Source organism: Crassostrea angulata, chromosome 5, assembly GCF_025612915.1.
Source record: "Crassostrea angulata isolate pt1a10 chromosome 5, ASM2561291v2, whole genome shotgun sequence".
Classification (NCBI taxonomy): domain Eukaryota; kingdom Metazoa; phylum Mollusca; class Bivalvia; order Ostreida; family Ostreidae; genus Magallana; species Magallana angulata.
The window spans coordinates 51,846,095-51,862,617 of NC_069115.1; the positions used below are offsets into that span (position 1 = coordinate 51,846,095).

At 36.8% G+C, this 16,523-nt stretch overlaps 2 protein-coding genes across 14 annotated transcripts in view; both read left to right on the top strand.

Annotated features, from left to right (window-relative positions):
- Positions 1–4,301, top strand: part of LOC128184240 (uncharacterized) — a 105,933-nt gene extending 101,632 nt beyond the window's left edge. For 10 of the 13 annotated variants that reach the window (XM_052853650.1, XM_052853651.1, XM_052853649.1 and 7 more), the window contains 2 exons: positions 303–652; positions 731–4,301. In XM_052853650.1, coding sequence (XP_052709610.1) covers positions 303–652; positions 731–3,138 — 2,758 coding nt within the window. In that variant the 3' untranslated portion in view covers positions 3,139–4,301. The remainder of the gene's footprint in view (positions 1–302; positions 653–730) is intronic. The other 3 variants (XM_052853653.1, XM_052853662.1, XM_052853652.1) reach the window with 2 other exon arrangements.
- Positions 4,302–9,341: 5,040 nt separating this feature from the next.
- LOC128184953 (uncharacterized) lies at positions 9,342–14,636 on the top strand. The gene is made up of 2 exons (XM_052854603.1): positions 9,342–11,851; positions 12,369–14,636. The coding sequence occupies exons 1-2, from the start codon at positions 9,536–9,538 to the stop codon at positions 13,908–13,910; spliced, it is 3,858 nt and encodes a 1,285-aa protein (XP_052710563.1). The 5' UTR covers positions 9,342–9,535; the 3' UTR covers positions 13,911–14,636.
- Positions 14,637–16,523: the final 1,887 nt, after the last annotated feature.

Here is a 16,523-nt window from a genome sequence, read left to right on the forward strand (position 1 = left end):
CTGGAAATGATTCACTTTCTTTACATCCTACATACTTGAATTCAAGGAAGGGTCTCAACAATAAATGTTAATTATATCAATGCTATAGATAAGTCATCCTATTTACTAATAAAAAAAAAAAACCAGGTGATTTACAACTTGTTTTCCTCATCCTTAGAGTTATAATTACACATTTTCAATTTTTCTACCCTAAATTTTCATGACCAATTCTCTTCCAAAACTCATGAACTTTACTGTTAGATTTATACACCCCCACACTGATTAGATAATATGTTAATGATAATTTATTAAAATTATTCCAGGCTGTTGAACCGGCTGCCTGAGGGACATAGGGAGCTCCTGAAGCACCTGCTGTGTGTGCTATACCACATAGACAAGAACCACAAAGAGAACATGATGACCTCCTACAACCTCTCCGTCTGCATCGCCCCCAGCATCCTGTGGGCCAAGCAAGGAGATGACCCGGTGAGGGCCCTGGCCATGGCCAAGTCCCCCCAGCTGATTGTGGAGTACCTCATCAACAACTGTACGGAGCTGTTCGGAGACGATGTCATCTTCCTGTTCGGGGATTTGTTGGAGCACAAGATGCGCCAGGATTCTAGCACGGACTCGGATAGCATGCACAGTGTGCTCAGCATGCCTGACTCAGCAAGTGAGTATATAATTCAAAATGTTTTGCAGTTGATAACCTATGTAGGTAGATTTTATTGAAATGTTAATGGTTGACTAGTAGGTTCCTGTGCTTTTACAGGTGGAAGTATCATGCGGCATGACGATTCCTCTGTCGACAGCCTGGACAGGATCATGTGCTTTGACGACTCCAGTCCAAACCTGGCCAAGAGCCACATCTCTCCCTCTAGTCTCAGCCGTGACTCTGGGCTGTACAGTTCACAGGAAAATCTGGACAATGGTAGCAAAAACCGGGTGAACACCACTCTTGTCAAGTCAAGAAGTGGCTGTCACTTGTACTTTGAAGATGAACCTGTGACTTACCCATCCGAGATTAACGGTCCCTTAACGAGATTATCTCGAGATCGCGAGAGCAGACTACAGAGACAGAAATCTGTGGCTGAGAGTACACCGCCCACCTCACCACAGTCCAAACTCTCCTACAGTTCATTAGACAGTTCTCTAACAGACTCCATGGGTTCCTTTATGAATCGTCAGTTCAGCAAGGACACAGACAATAGTGATCAGTGGTTCACCGCGGACGAAAGCTTTAGGGAATCGTTTGATTCTGCTCGTGACTTCAAGGATGATTCATCTATCAACTTCCAAAGATCAAACAGTGTGAGTGCTACAATGCAAAAATCAGTTAAAAACATTCAGTACTTAGTGTCCCCTCCTGTTTCACCGCGAAGCAAGCGAAAGTCCTCTAGCATGGACTTACATTTGAACTTGTCACAAACCAAATCCTATCCGTTACCTCGTACTTGCTTTTCCCAGGAGAAGCTCTCCGACCCTACGTCAGCTCGCTATGGACAAAGTGCTATGGATTTGTCACATTCTAGCAATCCACTAAAACAGCTTTCAAGATACTCTTCCCAAGGGCAGGGGACCTCCCCGCCCCCACATGTTGTGCTACAGCAACACAAGTCTGTACAAAAACCCACCCAAAACACTCCAATGCGTGCCAGTTATGATAGTGCTATTATATCTCAGTTTGACAAAGACACCTTTAAAACAGAGATGCATGTTACCAAACATGTGCCTACACCAAAAAGTGATAGTGACAGTGATGTGACCTTGACAAACAACTCAGATAGTCCCGCTGTGTCAAGGCCAGAAAAACCACCCTCATATGACGAAGCGCTTAGAAGGAAAAACAGAATCGAAAAAGGACTTCCATTGGAAACTCTTTCTGAACAAGATATTCAAAAAGAAAAAGAGAGACAACAGCGTGCCAAAAGCCTATACAAGGATTCGATTCGTAAAATGGAACTGGAATCAACCTATAAACGACAGTCATTTGGTGAAACATCATCAGAGAGTGAAAGTGAAAGTGCTGAAGAGGATGTATACGTTTCTCTTAAGAACCCAAAGAAAATCTATGAGGAATCAATGAAACTGTTTGAGGAACAAGCTCAAAGAACTCCTCCTACACATTACGAAAACAAAAACATTTCAAATGTGAGTGCCACAAATATACAGAGAAGCTCCAGTGACTCTGCAGAGTATTTGAACAAAGTGGGTGTGACCTCCAAACACCGAGATCCCTCACCCAATTACCGTGTCACTTCCTCCCATAGAGACTCCTCCCCTTCTGCCACAAGGCTGAGTCATTCCTCATCCAGTGTGTCAAACAGTTCATCTGAGACTGTCACTGACTCGAGACAGAGTTCACCGAATCAACGAGAACGCTCAGAGTCGAGTCCAGTCATTCCTCGCCATCACTTCCCAAAGACAAGCGCTTTAAAATTCAAAGCCAACTATGGACAAATAGACAGTGCTCAATCTTCATCAGCCATTCATAGTGAACAAAGTGTAAATAATTCTCCTCTGACCAGAGATAGCAGCTCTGTGAATAAACCATCACCCAGAGAAGTGACTAAATCTGTTCCCAAACTAGAATCCAGTGTTCAGACTCCTAGTTCAAATAGTAGTACTCTGATTCGAGAGAAGCGTTTGGTGAAATCTCATGACTTTGTGGACAGTTCTCCGAGGACAGTGTCCCAGGAGTCACCCAGAAAGAACCTTACAGTGTTGTCCAAATCAAGAGACTCAACTGTAATCACCAACCATAGAGATCTATATGCAAGGTCGAGTACCGCTCATAATCGTTTGTCTGCCAGTCTAGAGTTCAGCACTAGAGACACTGAGAAATCACAGAGAAAGCAAGATCTTCCCTGGAGTGTGAAATCGCTGAAGCAAATCTATGACAAAGATGGACCCAAGCCATCTGGTGACAATGTCAAGGACACTGGTGCTCGTCCCCCACCCCCTCCCTACCAACCTCCCCCACCTTTTCGACGACCGGACTCTTCGAGATTAAGCCAGTCCAGTCAGAGTAGTGTAGGGAGTGGGAGCACGGGGAGAAGCACCCCACCCAGCAAAGGGCTACCCACCCACCGGCGATCAGGGGGCCCCCAGGCCTTCAGTTACAGAACAGAGGAGGATCCCGATATCTCATACGTTTAGTGATCACAAACTCAATCAAAATGTAGCGTCACTTGTTTCACTGCCATGCAGTTCATGTGTTTACAAATGATTGTCAAAACAGGCAGCTTTTGTGTAGTGAGAGGTGTCATGCAGGGAGACCCCTTTAGTGCTTAGTTCTTCGTGTTAAATCTTGAGGAATGATTGTTGACTGTGATGTTTCAGATCAGAACTGACTGGTTTCAAAATTCAGGGAAATTGATGAGATAAGGCAATACTGATAATGAAGTTCTGTTTGTTTTTCTGCGTGTTTACAGATTGTGACTGTTCTGGTATTGATATTAGGGTTTTTTGACTTAAAAATCTGTTTATTTTTTATTGGAATACTCTGAACAAATTTGTAAATAGTTATCATTTATACCAAATTACCTCAAAAACTGTAAGCTTATTTACACTTGATATCTATGTTATTTCCTATCGCTTGATTATTAACATTGTTATACTTGCAATAACTCAACACTGGGAATAAAGTGTTCAAAGGGGGAAATTTCATTGCATGATTGAGAGAGTGCAAGAGAAAAAGTGTGATAATTTGTAAATACAATATAATTGTACATAGTGTATTCTTGCCTGTCACATAGTTGAAGGTAGAATAACAACGAATATTTATTTTTATGTAAAATAGTTCTCCAGTTGTACATTTGTTAAACCAAGTGCCAATAATCATTTTGTAGATACATGTAAATAATTCGTAGAATACTGGTGCTTAAAACTCTATGCAACATTCAACAGCATTTATCAATCATTGTGTGTTGTTACCATGGTTACCACCCTTTGTCAACTGTAGTTGTCTCTTCCTTGTCAAGGATTGACTTGTGCTACTTAACTATCACTTTTATAAGAGAAAGAACTGTCTTATTATTAGCTTTTTTGAAAACAATTGCAGCAAAACAAAGAAGTACAATTGTTAATGAAAACGCAGCAATAAGAAAACAGATTTTTAATGAGATGAACTTTAACCTTTGCTATTTTTATATTTTTCATAACTTTTAAACTTGTCCTGTGTCCGAGTACCAGTAAAGAATTGTCCCGTTGTCATAGCAACATGCAATATATGTGTTTTATATGTACCTCATATTATGTAGGTCGATTCAGTGACCTGTTTATTATTAATATGATCAAAATTAAAATATACTAAAAATGAATCAGTCTTCTGTTTTAATTGAGAATCATCGTGTCACAATGAACTCATCAGTTTTAATCTCAAAACATTGCAATGTCTGAACTGAAATGAGGTTAAAATTTTAAGTTGGTATGAAGAAGAGTATAAATCTAAGAAAACAAAGATGGATAATATTTCATTCTTTTGATGATTTCAGAAAATCGATAATTGATCGATTAGTTGTTTTCTTGGTACTGATTTGTTGTGGTTGCCGTGTTTTCTAACCACAGGGAGTTTTACAGAAATACCGCTTGTTTCAACCTATGTTTACACTAGTAACTTCCTTGATCGGTTGATATGACGTGATTTGACCAGTTGTACTGTGTTGAGACAGTAATCTGGTCGGAGCGACGACGTCCATGTTTGTGTTACCGCAGCAGACGTCAGCCATTCATCGCGTGTGGGATCGTCTGCTTGAGGATGACGTCAAACTAGTTGTAGAATGAACAGTGACATGGGTCTTGTTGCAAAGTCAGCTTTCTGGTCCCTCTGTTTGTTGGGACAACAATATGATCAAATCTCATCTTAAACGCATAACCATTTGGTTCGATGTGTACAATATGAAATCTGTCTCACGTGTACAAGTCACTAAGACTGAAAGTTCAACTCTACCTTTGAGTCACTGGACAACAAAAGCCCTGTATACATTCATGAGCCTCATAGCTGTGCGTAATGGATTGTAAAATGACTAAAATCAATTTTAGGCAATTTAAGTTGTCAAAGGTTTCAAATTTTAATTACATAGTACCGTGAACGCACTGGCCATTGAGGGTTTTAGAGTGCACCCAATGGCTTTGTCCATGGGTAAGGCGGCCAAATGATAAGCAATACACCCAGTGCCTTCTGGTCGTCCAAGACTCGGGAACACGCAGGGTTTCTCCGTGTCCGTCATCCCCAAGTCAAAATATAAATATTCTATATCACAGCCATCTAAAATTAGTCCTGGTCTAGCCCAAGGAACCCCGCGGGATTTCGTGCGGTGGTACAGATGTGTATTGTTGCGATGGTAGACGCCTGTTCTCGGCTCTGGTAAATGCAACGAATGTTAATTATGCCCGAACCAATTAAAACGAGAACGGTTAATTAATTTTTGTTTTCGTTATATTACCATTGTAGTACTCCACAAACTTTGAAAATACTTAAGATGTTGGCTTTATAATTATGTTGTTTTTCTTGTTAAATAATGCATATAAATATTTGAGATGCACGTGAGCCTAACGAGTCGTATATAATAGACGATTTCCTAATATGCATATGATTTACACGATTACTTTTATTTTCGAAAAAAAGACAGAAAATATATTGTGATTTATGTGAAATTATCAAAATACAAATATTAAGTCTGTTATAATAAATTAACAAACAAATAATTAATCTTCAAAATGCCATGGTTCAGAGACAACAAATTTCAAAGGTGGTCCCCATGAAAAATGGACAGTCATTTTCGTTCATAATTAACAAATCTTGTTTGAATTGACCGTAATTTATCGCCGATCAAAGGATCTATTAATACCGGTCTCCGCAAAACCGCATTTTCTTACAATAATAATTCGAATGTTGGAGGTATATTAAGTTTAAAAAGACATGTTATTTTTAAAGTGACAGATGTCATAAACATTAAAAATCAGTGCGCATTTATAAGAACAAGCAATATTGAAAAATAAACCACTCCAATTGTTTATTTTGAAAAGTGAAACTCCTAATAATCTCAGCATAGATCCCCTGTATCGAACATATGACGTCTGTTTAAAGGATATGATTTTTATCAAATCCTTCCTCTTTTGAATCTTTGTGTCAATATTATGAATCAAAACTCGACAGGAAAGAAACAAAATCACGGGAAAATTGTCCCGTGCTCTCATTGACCAGGACTCGCACTGAGCGAACCAGTGACGACTGACGGGATGTCCTGAGATACCCTGGTACACGGGTCACTTGAACCGGTACTGACAATGACAGGGGGTCGGGATGGGAGAACTCCGTACTGTGATGACGTCAGACGGTCTTTTGTGTCTACAAACAACAGGACCCCAAGTGTAACGAATATACCTTATTTAAACAATATTTTATTCAATATGGTATATTGAATGGGATAAGGCAGCAGACACAGCCTATTTTAGCCCTCTCCCTACATCAAGGTCAAAATGAACATATTGAAATATTGAGATGAAGTAATGGAATAAATATATATTAACGAATAAACTTACAGCGTACAACTTGTTCTAAATATACATGTATATCACTGAGTAGTTCAATAGTTTCTTCCAGACAATTCAATCAAAACAGAAATTGTAGTTTCTCATATACACACCATCAAAATACACGTATCATTTGTTTTTAATCCAATAGTTAATTAACAAATCTTTGACATGTTTAGTTAACTCAAATCTGTTTCATCTTCGGTGTTTTTCAGTTAATATCAAACCACGTTATAAGCTGATATGTCATAGTCTCTTAAATTTCATATTGTATAATGTCTTTAAGTACGTTTTTTGACTACTACATTAGTCTCTGTAGTCTCTAGCTAAAAAGTTGCTAGCATGTAGTATAGCGATCTTTTTAGTTTTTATATATACAGATAACATTTTCATTGATTTTAGTCTCAGAATACGACACAGATTTATAGTTAATTAGTCTTCAGTTACTATTCAACTCTTTATTGTCTATATATGGTTTATAGTCAACCCCATTAGTCATTAGTCGCAAACATCTAGCCAGTGGCCGGGCCGGAACACGTAGAGTGAAGTCCTCAACTATGTGTACCACTCAATTGATAAAATATACATGAAACTGAAGGAATAATATACTGAAGGAAATCATCAATTAATAAAAAATATGAGGGTAATTAAGCCAATAAAATCAATTAATTAAGAGCATGAGAGCCAATTAGGTCAATTTGAATCCACCTACACTTTAATGGTTAAAGAAATTAAAAAGTTACAGAAAAAAATGTTTGAAGCCTCGAGCTCGATCGACGAAAACAATTCTTGATAGAAATAAATAATTCATTCAACCACTTCGTGAGAGAAATATTAATAAAGCCGTCATTTTAAGATAAAAGGAATCATAAATTATTTATAGGTAAATAATTAAATATAAGTTTATATATCGAAAATTCTCATTTAAAAAGTAAGAAAAAATGTATACAATAAAAATGTCATAAAGAAAGTACAGTTAAACTCATCAACGACCTCATGTAAAATCAATCATTTTTAATCAGAATTTTAAAGCAGTTTTTTTTTCACTGGATATAATTATGATATTCTTTGAAATGTCACAAAAATATTTTGATAATATTAATGACATACTTCATAAGTAATTATTTTAAATTTTTCTGATAACGAAAACTGTTTAATGACATTGTTATGGAATTCTGCTGTTTATGTTTTGTTTCTACGAATTATTTGTATGATAATTATCACCGTGTCTAGACCAATAATCAAAATACATGAATTGAGCATATTATGGCGCCAAAAGGCCAGTCCGAAGATAACAATAGAACCGCAGACATCTTCAAAAATGTGGAAACAAGAAAAATTTATAAGTAGAACTGCCATGGAATTTTAACTAGTACATGAAATACAAAGAATTTGATAAAAAATGAAAAGAAAAAATAAATAAATAAAATACATATAACGAAATATACATTGAATTTTTAACGTAAGATTGTCCATCCTCTAGCTTTTGCGTCCAGCTAAGACGTATTACTATATCACCCCTTTTATGAACAAATTCAAAAGTACAACGTTGTTTGGGTTACATCGACATGTAAACAATGTTACTCATTTCCCCTGGCGCTGAGTTTGATATTCACTGTCTCTATTCCAGTGACTTGAAACAACAGGCAACACCTGGGTAACTAATGGTGAGTAGTACCAGGCCGGACCGGAGCCGCGCGGTTGATTACTTTTATGTAAATCGATTGTTTCTGGTGCTTCAGGTATGCTTTTAACACGCACCTGCTATTTTGCAGGTGTTAGGGATGCTCCTTTTAAAGTATTATGCTACATTGCCACACATTATGTTTTAAATTAATCACAAAATTGAAAAAAAATATTTCCTTCTCGTCTATCCTCCCCTTTGCGAGGACACGTGGGAAGAACGATAACTCTGATTGCCATTCCAAAGTTCATAATCCAAGACACTGAAGTGGAACCGCTTGAAAAAGAATTCAAATATTTATTTTATATGTTAAACTGTCACAATTACATAAAAGTTCAATTCAAACACGGTAAATACGCTTGTTTGCATAAAATTTTGAGATTTCTATACTAGTATCTAAAACACGACTTTAAAGCAATATGAGCTGCAATTTTCACGATGAAATTTTTTTTAACGTAAATGTTATTTTCTTCTAAAATGACAAAAATATCATGGTTTTTCAATTTCTTTTCGCCAAATTTTTGTGAAAAAGGCCGTTAAAGAGCCTTAATTGGAGCGAAATTGAATTATTGTCGTCCTGTACAAAAATTGATTTGCTATATGTTCCTTAGAAGAGATATCTTTCCTCTGACAAGTTTTTAAGTTACATGCAGACTTAGCATACAAGCAGGTTTTTACAGTAAAATAAAATTCTAAAAAACACAGCTCATATTGCTTTAAAAAAATAGTCATTAAACATATCGCGTCAATAATTTTTTTAAATGGTTGAAAATAAGTATGACTTATCAGAATGCACCACGAAAAATGGGCTGTATATGTCAATTATGGTCAGTCTTTTTTAACTACATGTACTTTAGTATCTTTATGGATTCAAACTCAGACTCCAATAGATAGTATTTAAATCTACAGAACGACATCCTAGAAAAATAATTTGATGAAAAATTTACACGCCAGTTGATAGATGACTTTTACGCTGTAAGCTCTAAACAAATTTTTTCCCGTAAAAGTTATATTTTGCTCCATGTTTTTACTTAAAACAAAGACAACGAATATGATTTCATACAATCATAGTTTGCAAAATCATCGGTATTAAAACTTATACTCAGAAGAGGAGTGAATATTCATCAATAATTCAAATAGGGCATTCTAATTGGACCACTGTTAATCAAGGCGACACCTATAAAAGGCGTGTACCCGGGAATATCTAATATCATAAGTTTAGGCACTATATATTCTAATCCTAAATGTTACAAACCCCTCAAGTAAAGGGAAGCACTCGTGGTGCTAACGTATGTAGTTTTTCAAATGAATCTTGATTTCATCAGTTAACCTAGAATGTCGATCATTTTCGTGGTGTTTCTTGCTATGTGTTTCGGAGACGCACAGAGTTTAAACATAACGAAGCTAATGGAGTTTCAGCTTACACTCTGCGGTCCAAAGCGGTTTTGCAATTTAACAAAGTTTAATTTTCCATTTGTTGATAAAGTGGTCATCCAAGACGTCTATAGATGCCCTCGTTGTCATTGTGACGATTGGTGTAGAATGCGCCATAATTGTTGTCCCGACAAGTACTTTGAAGTTAGGGATTTCACTTGTGTGAACGTCACTTCCGTTAATGCAACAGATGACATAGCGAGGAATCAGAGAACGTCCTTTCTTATGGTCAAATTTTGTCCTGATTCGGCCGATGCCCACTTGAAAGAGAAATGTGAAACTGACCAATCAGCGGTTGATAAACTGAAATATCCACCAGTCACTGGTCAAATAACAGGGCTAGCGTATGCTAATCAGTTTTGTTCAATGTGTCATGACGAACACTCAATCAAAACATGGGGTCTGGACTTTAGCTGCGAAATCTTTCTGGACATCAATTTTCTGTCTTCGTTTGAGGAGTTTATCATTAAGGGTAGGGAAAATAAATGTCTCATTCAAACAGTTTTCCCGAGGTTGGACTGTGAATTGTTAGATCCTCGTCCAGTATGCTTGCTGGGTAACGTCATGAAACAACATCCGTTAAATTGTGTCCAAATGGAAGTGCTACCGTATAGGTTTTGCAATACAACAGGTTTCTGGCAAGATTGGGATTACGACGTCGAAGAGGCATGCCATTCAAATTACGTAGAAAAAGACAAGTTGTTTAAAAATACATTTTGCAGAGTATGTAACCCCCCACTGAATACGTTACCGGTGATAGGGAGTTGTAATACAACAGGGATGTGGGATCTATATGACGCCAACATAATGAGTTCTTGTTTTTACTATGGAGAAAATCCAGCCACTTTTCCCTACAAAAACGTTTTTTGTTATGCCTGCAACTCTCCGAGTAATAGGAGAATGAATTCTGGTATATTTGTCGATACAAATGCAGTGGTGGAAAAAACTGAAGTTACGGCTGGAATGGTGTTTCTACACAATCTAACCATCAACACATATAATGACAAGTATTTCCACTTAATCCAAAGCAAAGTAACAACAGAAACAGTTGAAATCCAGATGGAAACCTTAGAAGAAAATTACTACAAAGGAAGAACCTTCCCAAACACTACTCACTTAATCTACACATCCGCGGCAATACAGTCCTATAGCAGTTCCTGTAACGGTTCCATGCCAGAGATTGATAACTTCAATCAAGCGTGTCGATGTGACCTTGGATGCCTTTTGACCAATGAATGTTGTGAAGAGTTCAGCCTCGAGTATCCAAGCATGTGTTTAAACGAACAGATTCCTTCATGGAAAACACTTCGAACAAACCATTCACCCGGATTCCAAGGGTACAAAGTAGCATACAACTGTTTCGTAAACAATGAATATGCCGATGATTTTGGAGAAAGTTGTCGCAACCCAGGGGATGACGTTTTTTCATTGCATCCATTGACAGACATGCGGACAGGGTTGTCTTTTCTGAACCTTTATTGTTACTTGTGCAACCTTAAAAATACCTCAATGGTTGACATATCCGACAAACTGAAGCCCTGGGATTTGAAGATCCGATGTGGAAGTTATATTAACATTCACAACTACCTCCTTCTTTCTGACTTGCTGAAAACCATGAGATCTGCTGATTGCAACATTACATACCTGCCGAATACAAAAGGCAGAAGTACTGTGTTGCCGTGTAAGGTTGAATCAGGAGAATACGGGACCTGTAATAAGACTGGGTTATGGGAAACGTTGGATTCTGAAATAAAATGGGGGTGTGAAAACCTAACATACGGGTCTCTTCCCACTTGGAGACCTCGTTACGCGTCCAATCGAACACTCATAAACAACTCTTATAAAAATCTGTTTTGCGCAGTGTGCAATCCCGCGTCAACATCTTCTTTGACCATCAATGAATGCAATGTTACGGGTAACATGGTTTCATATAACGCCAGTGATGAGAAAGGTTGCGAGACGTTTCCTCAAATTGGTTTCTACGCTCCATATAAAAACGTGTTTTGCTTTCGGTGTAACGAAGCTCCAGTAGAGATCGACCCAACGCTGCAGACGACAGCGAAACCGAAAGAGGAAGAGTACGACGAATTGTTCCCAATCGTTCAATGGTATCCTGTTTTTAGAAACTTGTTTTCCTTTAGTGACTTCGAAGAGGACTATTTATCTGTACATGAAGACAGTAGATGCAGCGACAGAGAAGTGTATGACCCAATCCATGTAAGAAGTATATGCCAGAAAGATGAATTGCTAAAGAAATACACAAATTAAATTCTAAGCGGTTTCTTTAAAAAAAACCCAATTCCACTTGACAAGTAGCAAAATTGCATTTTTGTGTGATAATTAGACAAAAAACCTTCAAATTCTAAATATCGTTATTTTTCAATAAAAATGAAACAAAGAATATTAAAATCACACAGACAGAAAAAAGTACAAGTGACACCGGTTTGATTATTTCAAAATACTCGAAGTAATTATGTGTCGAAAGTTTTTCACGTGTTAAAATGAATGCTAGAATATATCTAGTATGCATGCTTGCTTATTTAAAGTAATTAGATGCGGTTTTTTCTTAAGCTTCATGTCATGTTGTTTAACATGCTGAATTCTCCTTCAGTGTGTCACTCTCACTTACAACCAAATTTTTAAGTTTTTAATGTTTCCCGTCAAAAAATTAATCTACTTGTAAAAAATGATTACATGATTTGATGGAAAAACATTACCAATTTTCTATTTTCAGAAAAAGTGCAGGGACATGAAATGTTTTCCAGGGAAAACACCAGTAAACGGGTCTTGCCTACCACTGCTTAGAGAATCGACAAATCTTAGCTATGCACTCTCTGCTGAATTTACTCTCGAGAAATCTGAGACAAATTGTTCAAGAGTCGCAAAAATAGTATTGCGATTCTTGCAGAGAGAATGCTTTAAAGATTTAATTTATTCAGTAATTAATGGTACAAAATTGTATGCATTAGCGCTTGCTGTATATCTTCAGCCTTGCAAAAATACTAGTACTCTTTTGGGTGACATTAGCGGTGTTTTTGCTGTCAACGTTTTTGCCAACCAGAGTGTCAGACGTTTTGAACTTGAGAGTTATCTCTATCAACTGATGATCAATGATTGTATTCTACAATCTGGAAATAAATTCAGAATGATCAGGGAGGTCAATTCCGAAATGCCCATACCAAACGTGACATTAAACAGCCATTGTGCTTCAATCAAAGCCACAGAAGACACAAACTTGATGCATAATAGAGGAAAATACAAACCTATCCCGGTTTCAAAGATACTGTTTTGTAATCAGATTGTTATGGACCAAAAAGAGTTCCGTACCTTAGCAAACAACCTGGACATCAGATCTCTGCCTTTCCATTATAGACAGGACGATCAGATATATAGGATTTGTGTTGCAGATATCCTGCCCCTATTCAATACCGGAGGCATTGCACAGGGACCACGTATTCTTCTGTGGTCCATAACATTAGGCGTGAATGTTATGTCGATAGTTTCATTGTTGTTGACCATTTCAATATATATCAAGGTAAAGACATTACAAACCCTAGCAGGAAAAAACAACATGATATTGTTCGTGTCTTTAACCATAACCCTCTCCATCCACCAGCTGAGTCAAGTTGGAACCTTCAGTGATTTGGCGTGTGCGGTCTTTGGGGTTTCCCTGCACTATTTCTGGCTGCTGTCGTTTTTCTGCATGACTATCTGTTCCTACCACATGAACAAAGTTTTCCATCAAAACAATCTCGTGACCATGCGACAAAAATCCGCCATCTTCTTGAAGTACTTGTCTGTCGTTATCATTGGACCAGCAATCATCGTTAGCGCCAATATTATCGGTACTTTCGCTATCCAAATGGACGGAACTCTTGGATACGGACAAATAAGATGTTTCATTGACAATCGTCATTCTCTCTTGGCATCTTTCGTGGTTCCTGTAGCATTCTTATGTTCTGCAAACACGATCTTCTTCATACGAACCTTGATTTCCATTAAGAAGACACCCGATGTTCCAGAAAACACGAAGAAAAGGAATGAGTTCGCCATCTTTGTCCGGCTGTTCACGGTGACGGGATTGACCTGGATATTACAGATTGTCGACGCTTTCCTGCAATTCTCCGCCTTCTCCTTCGCTGCTGAGGTCATCAATGGTTTGCAAGGTGTTGCTATATTCATGGCGTTCATAACCAACAATAGAGTAATCCATTTGTTAAAAAGAGAGTTTCAGGAAAGGGCTATACCTGATAGACTGTATGCTGTCAAAAAATGACAGGTTCGATTTACCTTTGCTGTTTTTGATATGTCAATTAAGGAAGTATAGGCCACCTCCATGTTGTGACTTATTGTTTATCGAAATAAACAATAAAACAAGGTGTAACTATACAAGTAGTTTCTTTCCCAACATTGTCACCTAACAGCATAGCGCAGTGGGTTAGAGGGTCTACTACTAATCTGTAAGTCATGTTCGAATCCCGCTTGGGGTTTTACATTTATTACCTCTCCAAATATTTTCAAAACATATTTTTTTTTATCAAATATTGTAAAGTTTGAAAATTCTGAACCGGCAAAGTTTTTAATTATAATGTACATGTACTTTAATCTACATTAGTAACGCCCATACCACCTTAATTCATATTTTGGTTTTATCTGTAGGCTGTACAAATGCTTTTGAAGTTTGTATAATATTTTCGTAACAATTTGAACTGCATTTGTAATGTTAACATCAGTCGGTGGAAATTATATGAACATTTCATTTTTTTGTTAGCATTTTGTTACATTAACCGGAAAAGTTTGTTAATACCGTACTACACAATGTGTTGCATGTACATATCCAAAAAGCAGCTTTCTCCGTTAAATGTTCAAAATTTCATAGAGGAGGATTTTTTGTACAATTTCTTAATTCTAATGAGTATTCAAACTTTTGCAATCATTTGTTTTTATGAGTATTTGTACTAAGATGTTGTAAGAACAAGAATAAAAGCAATTTGATAACGAGGATCTACGTTTGAAATCAATTTGTTGGTTGATTGTAACCAGTTTTTCCAGATTAACTGTTTCTGTTGAAAAAAAATCTTGGATAAGCATTAGTTAAATGATCACGATACGCATTTTGATTGCAGAGAATGTCGTTATTGATTTAATTGCATAATAATTTTTTTTACTATATAGATTTATAATTGAAAGATAGGGAATCAGATATTAAATATCAAGAAAAAAACTATGATACTAACAGCTCGAATTGTATACTTAGTTTCCTTATTGCGGGCATTACGTAATTGACAAAATGGTATCATTTAACATGAACAAGCGAAACATAATTCTCCAATTCTAATTAAACAAATTAGATTTGATGACATGAGCTCTTGGATAAGCGTCGACTTTCACTCCAATCTAGTTTTTAATGATACTAGACTTTGACCTGTGCGTGCACGGGTTGACATTGCATATATGATATCGGACATTTACGTAATAGATACATTGTACTTCAACACACCGTATTGTTGACATTTACATAACCAAGCTTTATGCCTACAATAATGCTATCAATTTCACTACAATCTGATTAGAATAATCTAATTCTAACTGTGTCTCGGGACAGGCCATCGCCACAGTTAAAATGCCTCCCATATACCGTAATGTAGCAAATCAAAGTACTGAAAGTACTGTTAGACGGTGGCGTCGTTTGAAAGTGGCATATTACACGTAACAATGAGTGATGTATGATAATTATTTTTGTCGAAAACCGCGGTCAGTATTGCATACATGCACTAATACTTAACGCTTACTCGCACAACTGGTCGTGAGTTTCCTACATGGATAATTCTGTGGAAATCGTAGCTGTGATCTCAATCTACACTTTACAAATGCTGTGTCTCTTGATCGTCATCTTTTGGGGGAAAACCCAAAGATTTATCACAGTAGTCTTTGTCGTATAGAAGTTTGTATCTATATTTTGTATCAATATGTTTGTATCTACGCGGGTATGATAAGGCAACTCACAGCGATCAAATTCCTCTGATCGATATGACGTCACAATAAGCAGCATGATGTCATATTTTACCCAGAAACATGTCGATTTTAACTCTATCTCTGGTTTAAATTATAAAAACTACAGACATAAAATATCACTAGAAACTCTTCTAACTGAATATATCTTCGATTTCTCTCTATTACGTATAATTATCATTGATGACGTCACAAGCATGTTTAGAAGAGAAGATCATGTCGGGAGACAAATTATCGGAATGCAGTGTAAACAATGCCGAAATAAGACTTATTTAATACAAATACCTAAGATTTAGATGAGTGTCAGTTAGAATATAATCGGGATAATACAGGCATGGATATTTTGTTTAATCAGCGAGTGTTATAAGGTAAGCGGATCGACATTAATATGGCTTGACCAGCCTTTCCTCTGTCAGTGTGTACAAAAAATGGCAAAAGTGTAACACTACCCCGGATATTAGGAAAGATGATTTTGGTAAATATCAACGGTATATGACCTAAACTACCTGAAAAGTGCTGCTAGAATCCTGTGCTTTGTTGTTTTTAATGAAAAATACGTAGTATTTTCAATGAAATTTTAGAAGTTGAGAGGGTTTTTGATAAATATTTACAATATTTATTTTATGCGATGTACAATAGGATTCTAGCAGTAATACTAATAAACATGAACTAATTGCTGATCGAATTATTGTAGCAAACATACAAATGAACTTCGGGGTAGTGTTACACTTTTTGATTTTTTGTTAAGGTAAAAAAGTGATCTATTTTTAACTGTCACGTGATACCATGGCAGGACAGCTTCAAAGATCGAGTCGATTCCGAAGTAGAAAAATAATATCTTGGTGAACACATTCACTTGGTATTAATATTCTACGCT